The sequence below is a fragment of the Rhinichthys klamathensis genome, unplaced genomic scaffold (assembly GCF_029890125.1).
Source record: "Rhinichthys klamathensis goyatoka isolate OS25496 unplaced genomic scaffold, OSU_Roscu_1.1 h1tg000040l_1, whole genome shotgun sequence".
Lineage (NCBI taxonomy): Eukaryota > Metazoa > Chordata > Actinopteri > Cypriniformes > Leuciscidae > Rhinichthys > Rhinichthys klamathensis.
Window position 1 is genome coordinate 6,127,919 of NW_026606587.1, and position 13,475 is coordinate 6,141,393.

General features: G+C 36.4%; 1 protein-coding gene across 3 annotated transcripts; it reads right to left on the reverse strand.

Annotated features, from left to right (window-relative positions):
• Nucleotides 1-584: 584 nt before the first annotated feature.
• elmod3 (ELMO/CED-12 domain containing 3) lies at nucleotides 585-13,475 on the reverse strand. 3 transcript variants are annotated; one of them, XM_056246712.1, is made up of 13 exons: nucleotides 13,389-13,475; nucleotides 11,581-12,266; nucleotides 9,056-9,127; nucleotides 8,873-8,953; nucleotides 8,721-8,790; nucleotides 8,557-8,619; nucleotides 5,856-5,944; nucleotides 4,572-4,695; nucleotides 2,297-2,419; nucleotides 2,017-2,147; nucleotides 1,826-1,902; nucleotides 1,517-1,644; nucleotides 585-995 (listed from the first exon to the last, which is right to left on the reverse strand). In XM_056246712.1, exons 2-13 carry the CDS (start codon nucleotides 11,614-11,616, stop codon nucleotides 751-753), a joined length of 1,239 nt encoding a protein of 412 aa, XP_056102687.1. In that variant the 5' UTR covers nucleotides 11,617-12,266; nucleotides 13,389-13,475; the 3' UTR covers nucleotides 585-750. The 3 variants fall into 3 exon arrangements, with proteins under 3 accessions (XP_056102687.1, XP_056102688.1, XP_056102686.1); XM_056246713.1 differs by lacking the exon at nucleotides 13,389-13,475 and adding an exon at nucleotides 13,146-13,360 and having other exon boundaries at nucleotides 8,721-8,757; XM_056246711.1 differs by lacking the exon at nucleotides 13,389-13,475 and adding an exon at nucleotides 13,146-13,358.

Sequence of the window (13,475 nt, forward strand, 5' to 3'; positions counted from 1 at the left end):
TCTACAGGTCACTAAAATGCACTTTCCCATCAAAAAGATGTCCTGACTTTACCATTTCAGGCTCTTGTTGAAGAGTTCCTGCCAACAGAAACATGCCAGAAAATCTCTGAATCATATTGTGACATTTATCTCTCTAAAGGGATTTAAATGGAAAACAAAAAATTCAACAGTGAGGAGTAAAGAGCCAACATTTGATTATATTCGCTATTTAAATAAAACAACTTCTTCTTCAACATCAATATAAACTCTGCCAACTTTCTTGAACATTGACTCGGTCACAGTGAACATGTTCAAATGACCATGAGGACAAGGCTTTCACTCAATCAAACACATGCCTAATAGTCAGGCCTTCACACAGGAAGTCTTTCTCACTCAATACCACAGTCGTGGGTAAGGTGCTTGCTTCTGCAGGCCACTCTGCAACTGCACACCAATGAGGCCTGTAAGTTCCTGACAGGTTCAAGACAACCTGCTGCCACTGAGGCAGGTCATTCTAAGATTCTCCTTTTAAACTGATAGTTGGCAACTAAATCTACTGGTATTTTTCATAGAAAGCATTAAAGAGCCAATATGTACTATAAGAGAACAGAAGACAGTAAAGAGTTTTATAGCAACTACAGTTACAACATAGACTTGTTTCTGAGTGTACTTAAGCAAGAAAGGACAGAAAGGAAACAAAGAAACAGAGAAAGACCAAGATAGAGCATGAGAGATAGTCGAGACTGTACAAATCAAATGCCTCTATGTCTCTCAGATTAGTCTCGCCTCTCCCTCCATTTCAGGTGGCAGCTCACACACTCCGATGAAATTGATCTCTTTCCCCTCCTTCCCGCCTTGACTCCCTGCTTGAGACCCAGTGTCACAAGGCGAAGGGTTGCTATGTGATAGTGTGTCTGGTGATGTCCGGTGTCCTGTCCCAGCACGTCGCTCCTTCAGGTAGCCCTCGAGACGTCTGAGAATCTGCTTGGGGTTCTTCTTAGCAAAAAGCTCCACTTCTGTGCATCACAGAACAGACAGAGACATGGTCAGACTTTTTCTTTTCTTTTTTTTTTTTAAAGTAGATAAACTTAAATGTTCAGCATCCAGGCTACCTTGACCAAAGGTGTTCAATCCTGCTCCTGGAGGGCCACCTTTCATCAGAATTTAGTCCTAGTCCTAATTAAACACACCTAAACCAGCTAATTATGGTCTTCAGGATCACTGAAAACATCCAGGCAGGTGTTGGAGCAAAACTCAGCAGGAAAGTGGCTCTCCAGACTACTCTCTAAACTACAAAGGGCAATATACACGTAAAACTCTTAAAGTCACAGTAACAAGGGTCAGTGAGAGTTAAACATGTTTTTGGAGCAAACCTTTACTATCATAAATGGACTATATGGGGAAAAATATAAGTAAATTATGGCCCCTTCAAATGATATAAAGCAAATGACACCGTGTTAATTAAAATCTCTGCTGAATGTCAGTAAACAATACCAAGAACAAATACTACGCTGTTAATTTGTAACTGAAAGGTCACCTTTGAGTACATGGCCAGAATCCGAGATAGTTTTCTGCTGGTTCTTCCACAGCTGGTAGAGGTGCAGGAATGTTGCAACATAAAAATCATTCAGCACAGCTACAACCTGTTGCCTTCGGTTACACTCCCTAGGTGACATGACAAAGCAACAAAATGTTTTATTGCCACGAAAACAACTGAAGAGGTTATGTTAAGCTACAGCACAAACACACCCTGATGATTTCAAAGCTTTAAAAAACACGTAATTAATATTACTCAAAATAACCATCAGTTAATGTTCATGTAATCTTGTGACAAATGACGACTTACTTGGACAGCACTTCCTCTCTAAGAGCATGGAGAGCGATTCGGGTCATGTTGATTGACATCACACTGAACGGAAAATTCTGCAGGTGTTAAAAATTATAGTATTTTTATAATAATTGAATGATAACGATACGTTTGTAGTTTTTAAGGCATGATACGTGAAGAAGAGTATGTTTCTTTGTGTTTTGCATCACCTGGACTGGATGCTGAGAGAGTTTGTAGATGTCTCTAGCAAGTGGTAGTATCTCTGGGTCCATGACGAAGTAGAGAATGTGCATCAGACCCAGAAAACCAGTTCCCCTTAGATCTGTAGCAGGGTCTGAACCTATGAGTATGAAAGTGTCACACAAATACAAAGTTTACAAACAGGTGACTTCTATTGTACGGGATCATGAATAATTAAATAGTCGATGATTGTGGTTAAACAGTTTATCTTGATTTTTTTAACACAGGTGCCTTAAATTTTTGACGTACCTTGAAAGCCCACATTCTCCCAGTGTGGTCCATAGCGAGGGCAGTCTCCTCGAGTGCAAGTCAATTTCCTGTAGACGGTCTGGAGTACACGCATGTGCACTGACTGTCCATTATCCAGAGAACCTACAGAATCACAAACATTTCTCTCTGCATTTCTCCTCTTCACTAGCCTGCTTCCTAATCTAGTTGTCTAATAAACCTGGCATTGTATACTACAAATATTTTTGGCTTTTTGACAAATTGCTTTAATTCCTCTTTTGCAAATCTCTTGGAATAAAAGCGTCTGCTAAAACATCACACTTGTAAGACATTTAAGCTAGAGTTGCATCAATGTATAGGCTACAAATATTTATCTGCCCATTTTTGATCAATTTTATATTGCCAACAGCATGAAAAAGGCATGACAAAAATAAACTGACAGTTTATAAATTAACTGCATGAAAGCACAGAGTTGTTTAATGTTTGTTGCATAATCCAATGTTCTTCTCTGGGTAAAAAATGTAATGCTCGCCCAAACAAAATCGGTACAAAATATAGCAGGGCTCGACGATAAGAACTGCCCAGGGCCAGCATGAACAAAGATAGGGCCAGCGCTGCATCGTCACAAAAGTTGATCATTTGCACATGTTTTTAAGCTTTGCCAATTTAAATATTCAAGCGTAAGAAGACACGAAAGAGAACTCAATTTGGTACTTGAATGCTGTGTGAGAAGGTTTGCACCCAGAAAGCCACTGAATTTAGTTATCTTTCATGTCTTCTTGCACTTGAATGTACCAGTTCACAAAATTATCTCAAAATGACTGTCTTGGCAAGTATCCTAGTAAATAGTCAGTTATGCCTTAAGTGAACATGTGTTTACAGTATCCATGCATTGGGTCTTAAAGTGAAAGCAACTTATAATATATCACTGCTGTAATGCTGTCTGTTTTTAATGTTAATCAAACAACAAAAGACAAAGGAAATTGATCACTGGCTCTTGTTTAAATAACTTTTGCAACTTTAATATATATTTAATATACATTTAATTTACAAAGTGAATATGCTGTGTTGTTTTACATTTATTTACTTTATTCAATTTCTGTACCTGAAAACTACTGTTAGACCAACATGAAAGCACTGTTATTTCATCTTTGTACTATTGTATTTGTGTAGGCCTGTTGAATGTTAAATGGATCTAATCCATATTCAATGAAATTAATTAATACATACTTTAATGCATGTGTTTTTGAAGTTTGCTAATTTAAAACATGATCAAAACCGTGATATATTTTAATGACAAAAGTTCAAATAAGTAAGGAAGTGATAAATGTCGGTATCGGCCAATAGTTTTTTGTTAAAATGGATATTGGTATCGCCCAAAAAATCCAATTCTACGCATCCCTGATTTAATCAGTAACTCAGGTAGCCATCTAAACAACTTAAAATAGGTTGTAAAATAGAAAATAAAAAATGTCCTTTATATTTACATTTATAAAAGGGTACTCTAAAAAAAAAAAAAAAAAAAAAAAAACACTCAAGAGTTTTATAACTCAAAGCAAACTCCCCATTTTCAAATATGAATTTTTGTTTTCCACCTTTCTGAAATGACAGGATTTGAAATCGCCTCGGTCATAATGTCACGATTTTCCTCTACATGCCCCTCAACATTTGTAATTAAATCAAGGAAGTGTGCTCTCTGCAAAATTCTTCAGAAAAGATCTGAAAATGCCTTTCACCACCTCTTTAACTGATTCTTTAGCTGATTTAACTAATTTTAGTTTGATTAACTTTAATGACAGACATTACAGCAGCAGGTGTATTAGGCTGGGAGATTCAAATATACTGCCAGTACTGCACTGCATTCTTTTTTGTGTCTTATCACGCTTGAATGGTTTAAAAGTATTTACATGAACAAGAGCGTGATCATATACTGTAAAGGTGATGATTCACAGGGCAACTTTTTGAGCAATGTTGCTGGGCAATGTTGCCATCAACGGGCAACCAGATGAGACACACGACCGATCTAAATTATCCAGATAGGAATGTATTGCCCATTTTCAATGGGAAAGTACCCAAGCAACAATCGCTCGGCAAGATTGCCCAGCAACATTGCTCAAAAAGCTGCCCTGTGTTTCATCACCTTAACGCTAGCCAATGATTGATGGAAAAATTGCTGTGTTAATTACGTTAAATATTTTTAACGCGTTAAACTAAATACAATTAAATTGCATGCATTAACACAATAATTTTGACAGTCCTACAAATTATCCATTGTCAAGTCATATGTTCTACTCACATTGTGCGATGGCAAACACTAAGTCTCTCTCTTCTAAAAGGTCTTTGTGTAGCCGTGGAGGTCCGAACAGGAAATGGGTGATGGCAGCCAATCCAGTCCTGTGAATGGTGGGCTGAATATTCTTCTGATAGAGGAGAAGAGCAAGTATAAAATAAAATAAAAAGAAAGAGAATGGTCTCAATAGTCAGGGCTCCAGACTAACTTTTCCACTGGTTGCACTGGTGCTACCAACTTTCTCAGTTGGTCGCACCAGCATATGATTTGGTCGCACCTTTTTTTTTAAACATTTTTTTTTTACATGCCATGGGATTAATCAATGCATGCTGATGAATAGTGGTCTTAATCTCCATACCATAGTTTTGCACTGATGTAAAAAGACTGACAGTGACACAAGATCTCATGTTAGCAAAATGTTTTAATCTTTTAACTATCAAATCAAAATATTCTCAAAAAGACTATTAAAAAGTTAAAAGTAAAAAGATGACTGTGAAAAATAGTAGTATTTAATTAAATGCATTTATGGTGAGATTACTACATTTTATTTAATTAAATGCATTTATGATGAAATTCATTGTCATGTCAATTTGTGCTCCTTTTGACCACGAACTATGCGCTGTCACTTTTCATAACACAGCACGTGCAGCACAGCAAAAATAGACTCGGTGTGTAAACGATCTCTGCACTGATACGCACCGCTCCTGGAACGGATGCAGTGTGAAAACACCGTGTCAGGCTACACAAATATTGATCTTGACATTGTTAGCCTCTTGTCTTTTTTACATGTCGTACACTGTACATTTAACTTACAATTATTATGACTTAATTGGCGCGTTTCACCATCAGTGTGCACGTTCGTTAATAAATAAACTGCAAGTGTCTTGCGGAAGAACATTGTAGCCGGAGCTACTTCTCTCCGTTAATGTCTATGGCGAGTCACGCAGGCACTGGGCAACTCCGCAGCCGAGCCGACCCCGGGATAAAATAGTCAGAATATAAACACTTATTATAGGCGTACCGTAGTGATTCAGGATAAGTCAAAAACACGGTTTGGAAAATGGATTCATGATGTACTCGTTCATGTTGAACATACGGACTGCAGCAGCTGCTGATACAACGGCGTTCTGTTGCGCATGGTGAATTTAACTGAGTACATGACCATGCGCTCGCACAAATGCGACCACATAAAATTTTAACTCGCACATTCTCAAAAAATGGTCGCATATGAACCCTGATAGTCATGACAATCATAGTGTCATAATGCATATTCACTTAAAACAAACTCACAAGCAAGTCTCCAAGATCAGTGGTCTGAAAATGCTGCAGAGCCTCATTGAAGGAGATCAGTGGTGATGGAGTGAGATCCTCAGCAAGAACTATAAAAGACACATTGTTTTTTTTCTGACAGATGACCACACAATGCATCCCTCCATCATAAACATGGTTCAGTCTAGAAAATCAGAATGCATAAAGCAAAATCACAAAAAAAGAATTCCAAGATGGAGGGTGAACAAAGAGAAATGTGGATTATAAAAAATATCGCATTTATCGCATACATTTAAAATATTTTGAATTTATATTATAAGTTTTGAATACATTTTAAACTTAAAAGTTTTAAAACATAAAATTAATTTTATTGTCACTGAATACATTTATTTAGAAAATATCCTATCCAGTATAATATAAATTTGTTATATTATAAAATTGATGAGAAAAACCTAAAACGGTTTGATAGTATCGGTGTGATACTATAAACATATTGCACGATCAACAAACAGCAAAGTACATTTTTATATAAATAATAGCACGCTCCCTTTATCTGTTGCTGGTTTGAGAGATGGGGAGTCACACGCTCATTCATTTAGCGAAGATGAAAAGATACTTATGATAAAGATGAACAGTTTTGAGCAATGAAAACATGCACCTTAAATTCATTGTCATGTTAAAAAAAAATCTCAAAACTTTTGGCTGCACTGACTGCCTGCTTCAAACATCATGAAAACACACTGCATATATGACAATAATTTAAGAAATTCCTATAATTTTATAATTCTTCTACTTTATATTTTAGAAAGTAGAATAGGGGCAATAGTCTGGAAACACAAATATTTTTACGGTTTTCTTTTTTCCATTTTATCCAGACTTTCGGCCTGTTGTATAAACAGCCTCTATGTACAGACTGTGTCTTAAGGATATTCAAATTAAATGACCCATCATACCACTGATCAGCTCTACCAAACTTGGATGTCTTTTTCCAGTAATAAACAAACACTGTTAAGTTGTTTTGATTGATACTGTGAAGCAGCTTTGATACAATCTGTATTGTGAAAAGCGCTATATAAATATATTTGACTTGACTTGACTTGACTTAAGCTGGGCATACCCTGTGCGATTTTTGTCTGATTTTAAGCCAAATTCTGACTTGTGCAACTCTTTTTTGAGTCGGGCTGAAAGCTCTGTCATGCGTCATTTGTCGTGCAGTGTACAGGGGGAAACGAGAGGCGAAGTCATTCAACCCCTAGTCTTCAGTGTCACATGATCCTTCAGAAATCATTCTAATATGCTGATTTGATGCTTTAAAAAAATATTTCTTATTATTATCAATGTTGAAAACAGTTGTGCTACTTAATATTTTTTTGGACACCATAAAACATCTCTTAAAAAAAAAGCTGATCCCATAATTTTGAACAGTAGTTTGAACAGTCACTTATGAGGTTCCATATGTCGGGATTAGACAGCAAGTCGGATCACTGGATCTGGGAACAGTAAATGGTCCTTCAATAGCTTGTTTTCATATGACGTCACGCCACTGCGTTGCCATGGCGCGAAATGCAAATGGAGGGCAGGAAGTGATTTGCTGTATTTAGAAAGCACTATAACAAACTCAAAATGCCTATGTTTTGCGTTGTTTATGGTTACTTAAATCGATCAAACCACGAGGAGTTTTTATCGTGTACCAAAAGTTGTTGTTCATAAAGGGGGGAAATGCAAGAAATTGACCGAAAAACGGCTTGCAAACCTACGTCTGCGGTCGGGAGGAGCCGAATGGGAAAATGCCCGTTTGTGCAGTGATCACTTCGTCAATGGTGAGTTAATACAACTTAAGTGGCTATGTTTGTGTAACGTGTAACATTTACGAACTTTGTAAAGTCAAAGTATGTCTGTAAGACGAGGTAGTTGCTGATATCTACCACCTCGATGGCAGGAAAATCTTTCAATTCAGTTGAAAATCGCTTCTCTTCATAACGTAAGGATCACGTCCAACATATGTTTGATTTTTTGTTTATATCTTTCTCTTGTAATAGCGTGTAAAGTAGTACAGTACGGACTTTCCTCCATCTCGTCCATTGCGCTCTTCACTCCCCTGCCCTCCATCTGAATTTCGCGCGTCATCATAATCACGTGACTGAAACCCAGCTATTACAGTGTTTGAAAGGCACCCCCGTATTGGTTTCTTCTAAACCTTTAACTCCAAGTATCAAACTTTTTAATTATTAATTCATTCTAAATCACCTAACATACAAACTCCACTTAAACTTAGCTAAAGGTCTTTAGATTGGCTTAAAGAGTCTCGGTCACATTTTGAGAGTTTCTTTAATGGTTCAGTTTACAGAGCCTAAACAAGTCTGATATTTCATGACACCTTATTTACTGAGATCTGTCAGGGGACAGATATTTTGCTAAAATTATATTAAAATTTCTCATGTCATGAAAAGATTTTGGTCATATCACCCACTCCTATGTCTAAATATAGTTATTGTGCTGTAAAATCATTGCCCATTTGTTGTCCACACATATCTCACCAAGAGATGCTAATGCTCCAGATTGTATCTGACAGTGATCAGGTTTCGTAATGTATCTATTTTAGCCAAGGAAGTGATGCCATCTCTCCAGGATAGGGGCGTATGCTTAGTCATGGTGACGTAATGTGCTCAGTATCCAGGCTGACAGGACGTTGTTTCCATGGTGACAAGGTAATTGGTCTCACCTGGTTGGATGCTCTCCAGGGCATCCCACTCCTCTTGTGCTCGCTCCACCTCCAAGCTCACCTCTAGAAAGACAAAAATCACACACACATATAGAGTAAAGGATGTTGTTGAACTACTGACATCATTCTGTGTGTAAAATGTTTCTGAGTGATGAAGTCTTTACCTTCTGTTTTAGTCTGATTGCCTCCTGCTGCCAGAGACTGTAAGAGTCCATTCTGTTTTAGTGCTGAGATCTACACAACCACAAGTTCACACCGTTACCATTGCTATTTAAACCAGTAACATCATGTGACTATGTTTAAGTGAAATACTCACAGGGACAGTTTTGAGATAAGGGTTGCCATTCAAGTTGCCATTCTCTTTGATGCAATTACCTGGAGACAATCCATTTAGGATCTAAAAAAAAATACAAAGCACAGCAACAGAAAGCAACCGTGATCCATGCAGATAGTGACAAGACCTGGTTTCACTGAACAAATTTTAGCAGTGTGTTCTCACAGTTGTGCATTTGGAGTGCCCATTGGTTAGGTCCTCTGTCTGTTTACATTCTTGTGGAAAACCATTCAAGCCCTAAAAGGATTTAAAAAAAATTAAAATCAGTAACGCTTTACAATAAGGTTCATTAGTTAACTTTAGTTAACTACCTTAGTTAACATGAACTAAGAATGAACAATACTTCTAAAGCATTTATTAGGAAATGTATTAGTTAATATTAATTTCAACCTTTACTAATACATTATTAAAATCAAAGGTTATATTTGTTAACATTAGTTAATGCACTGTGAAATTTGTATTTGTATAATAAATATTGTAACAAATGTATTGCTCATAGTTAGTTCATGTTAGTTAATACATTAACTAATGTTAACTAATGAACCTTATTGTAAAGTGTTAACAAAAAATATGTATTGATAATATTATTCCTTTCCCCAAATTATTCTGAAAAGCTGCCACAAATGTTTGAAATTCAACTACATTTAAAATGTAAGTATGTCTGAAATGAATTCTATTAAAGTATTTCCAATTGAACATTTTAAAAGGAATCGCAATGTCCATTTGAAGCTGCACTGATAAAGTCTAAATTATGAGCACTTTACAAATGCAATTACGATTACATTTGAACAATTTACAATATATAATCTCCCTAGTCAGTGTAGTTTCCATGTTGTGAAATTCCCTCTGTATTGTCTGCTCCCAGAGTAAAATAGAGAGGAGGTGTAAATGATGGTATGCATCACCTGTTAAGAAATTTTAAATGCAGCATCAACTGGACATCTGTGTATATGCATGCCCCAATATTACAAAATCAGTCCTGAGCTGGTATAGTACAGTATAGTTCGGCTTTTTCATAGATTAGCAGACTAAATGGACTTATGTTTTATTTCAGTTCTCAGTTTCCTTTAATGATCTTTGACTCAGATGTTTCTCCGAAAATTCATTAGTAAACCAAATAAACTGTATAAAAATAAAAAATAAATTAATAAAATTAAAAAATTCCTTATTCCCAAATAAACTGTATAAAATTAGCAGTCCAGATAAGAGATGTCAAAATATACTGGTATTAAAAATATAACCATATTATTTAAAGGAATAAATATTGATTTCATGTTAACACAACAGATCCGATAATATTGTAAACAATACAGAGCCAGTATCTATCTGTTTGTTCTCTCGCAAATATTTTGTGTTCGCTCGTAAAATGTTTTACATTCCCTCAAGAAACCAGAACAAAAAGTTTCTCGGTGGAACGTTTATGTTTTTATCTCTTGATTTGTGCTTATAGGTGAAAGTGCAATAATTCTGATGAAATGTAAAAATAAATTTCTCAAATGACATTGTGATTATAATTTTGAGCAAAATAATTGTTATTATCGATGTTATTTAACCATTATGCAGCATGACGAAAATGTGAAAAGTTTTCACTGACTAAAACTAGACTAAAAATCCCAGACATTTAGGCCTGGTGTCACAGACAGGGCTTAGATTAAGCCAGATTTAGGCCTTAGTTCAATTAGGACATAAAGGTAGCTTTTATAAACATGCCTTAGAAAAAAACATAACTGGTGTGCAGCTTAAAACAAAACAATGGCACTGACATATTTTAAGATATGCCAGTGCAAATTGCTTTCATTTAAAACAGCTCAAACATGCGTTTAGTCTGGGACTAGGTTTAAGCCTTGTCTGTGAAACCAGGGGTTAGTCGGCTAAAACATCACCAAACAAAAACAGGACAAGGTTGACTAAATATGATAAAAACTAAAAAGTAAATTTAAGGACTAAGAATAGCTGACAAAACTAACACTAGTTAATACTAGAGACACTGCACAGACACAGGTAATTCACACACATCTCTCTTTCTCTCTCTTGATAGGCTAATTAATTCAAATAAATGTTATAATTCAATCAAACAAATGTAACCTTACCGCACTACTTTATTTGTCTGATTTAAAGCCGGCAGAATGCTAGATCTAACAAGTCGTAGCTGATGAAAATAACTGTCATTTTAACCCTTGCCATCAAATTTAACACATCTTTAACTTGTCAATGCTCGTAAATGACGTAAATGATAAGCGGGATAATTTATGGCTAGCTGAGCACGATTTTAATGCATGATGTGGATGCAAAGAACCAGCTAAACAATTTTTAAAATAAAATTAAAATAAAATATTTAAAATAAAAAACAATCAAAATAAAACACTTACTAAAAAATATATTTTATGTTTAAATGTCATGTGACCATTAACCATGAACATGCATTTGTGTTGTAAAATTGTTGAAATATTAAATTAAAATCTATATTAAGTAAACATTTTACATCTAAGAAGTCCTGCTGACAAAACCTTTGGGAACCCAACTCTAGAGGAGACAAATGGGCCTTTTTCTAATGAGAAATATATATTTTGCTGTCTAATACTAACAGCTGAAATATTAAACAGATCTGAATTGATATTTATTTTTTTACCTGTGGAAGTATAGTGTAGTGTAGTGGCTTGTAGTACTCTAGGTAAGGATGTCATACATACCTCTGTATGTACTGCGATTGCAAGAACCCCTTCCATGACATGAGTCCACTGTCTCGCTGTCCCCCTACTGTCCACCCATCCTGTGGACTAGGCCAATTGTAAACACTGCCCACTGGACACACATGGTTCTAGAGCACTTTTAACGCTTTCAGAAGCACCTGCTCCTTGTCCTACAAGCGTAGATTAAGACTGAAACAGCAGAAGAGCTTTCAGTAGTGCATTGTTTAACCGTGCCACTTCTTGAGATTCAAAGAGGGGCTGGTAGAAACAGAGTTGGGCCAAGGAGCAGAAGCATAATTTCAGTAGTAACAGGACTAAGGTTTCGTTCTAGTGGGACTGTGCAGCGAGTTGTGAATCGTGATGGCCTTGTTGGAGATGGATTTCTCAAGTCTGTCAAGTGCTAATTGTACCGGGTCTGTGGAACGTTAATAGGTGAACGTTAGGCTTGTTATAGGTCCACTTATGTGAAACTGGAGTGTTGCAAAAGGAGCAGAAATCAGACATTGATTGGGTACAGCAGTGATGAAGCTGTTTTTGACAGTGCCTGTGTTGATGAATTCTACTTGGAGGATTGAAGGCTTATTATGGGGATGTGTCGCTAAAAAGGGAGTTTAACGATGGATTGGAGGGTTACTAAGGGTCTCTTCAGAATCCTCCCTGTGGCCTTCTGATGTCAGCAACAGTCTCTGTAGGATACAATAATAAATATTAGAATGTGCAAATTGTATAATATATAACATATTTCAAAAGGTACATGCAAGGCAAATATCACCGTGTGCAAAATATAAAGGCATGATACACTCTCCAGTTTTCATTATAGAACAATGTAAAGGAGCGCTGCACAGAAAATAGGCATCCAAACGGGATGACGTCATCGTATCAAACCTGCATCCCTATGAAATCGAATAAGTAATACGATCAACAATTACCACAGGTGAAATTTCAAACGGTTCTTTTCGTTTTGCAATGACTTTAATGTGCAGACAGGCTTTATATGGCGGATAACTGAATATATTGCATTCATAAAATTAAACTGATGAGGGGTGACGTCATCTATATCCTGACTCACAAAACCTGAACTAACTAAACATTATAATAAACATGAACGACAGACAACTCAAAAGCCAAAGTATTAATCGATCATTAACGCTAATTTGGATATCAGCGACATCAGATATGATGCATCAGTTCCAAATGCGGCACAGCATGAATGTATGACAGCATCCAGTGAACTGTCAAACACCTTTACAAAAGATACCATAACCATTATAAAGATACATGACGGTATTACTTTACACGTATTTTTACTTCAGCAATCACTAATCTAGCAACATACATTGAACATGAAAGATTTATCAGACGGCTAATAATGATAAAGACCAACAAAAAAATTGACCAACTTACTCGCATAACAGTTAACGTTAGGCTATTTCAGCCACAAATAACGGTAATTTCAGCCCCCTCCTCATTCTCTTCAAGTTAAATGAGCAACACGAAACACTCACATTTACCTCAGCACTCAAAACCTACCGTTACTTATTTCAGTTTAAAAAATTGTTATTTACTGTCACATTTCAGTGAGTGACTGGTAAAGCGTCTGTCTCGCGAACCTGCTCGAGCTAACGTTAAACTGCCTCAATCTTTTTGTACTCTCGCTTCTAGCTTAGCTAACTTGCCTAAAATTAGTCTTTTACGAGACAATGTACACCAAAACGTGGAAACAATGTAGCGTTGTCTTTCTTAGCTGCTAATTACGCAATTATACCCTTGCTAGAATGATAGGTATTAAATATTCGTTTTATTTTTACCTCAGTTTCTCTCCCTCCAATCTCTGCTTCCCTTCCCCCTTTCCACAGTAACTGAAAACCCCGACGCTTTGTGGGAATTGTGGTTCT

Coding starts and splice junctions, on each gene's coding strand:
- elmod3 (XM_056246712.1), bottom strand. CDS start 11,616: ATGGAAGGGGTTCTTGCAATCGCAGTACATACAGAG. Junction 5,945..8,556: donor CCTGGAGAGCATCCAACCAG/GTGAGACCAATT, acceptor TGTCTTTTATAG/TTCTTGCTGAGGATCTCACT. Junction 1,903..2,016: donor TCTCTCAGCATCCAGTCCAG/GTGATGCAAAAC, acceptor TAACACCTGCAG/AATTTTCCGTTCAGTGTGAT.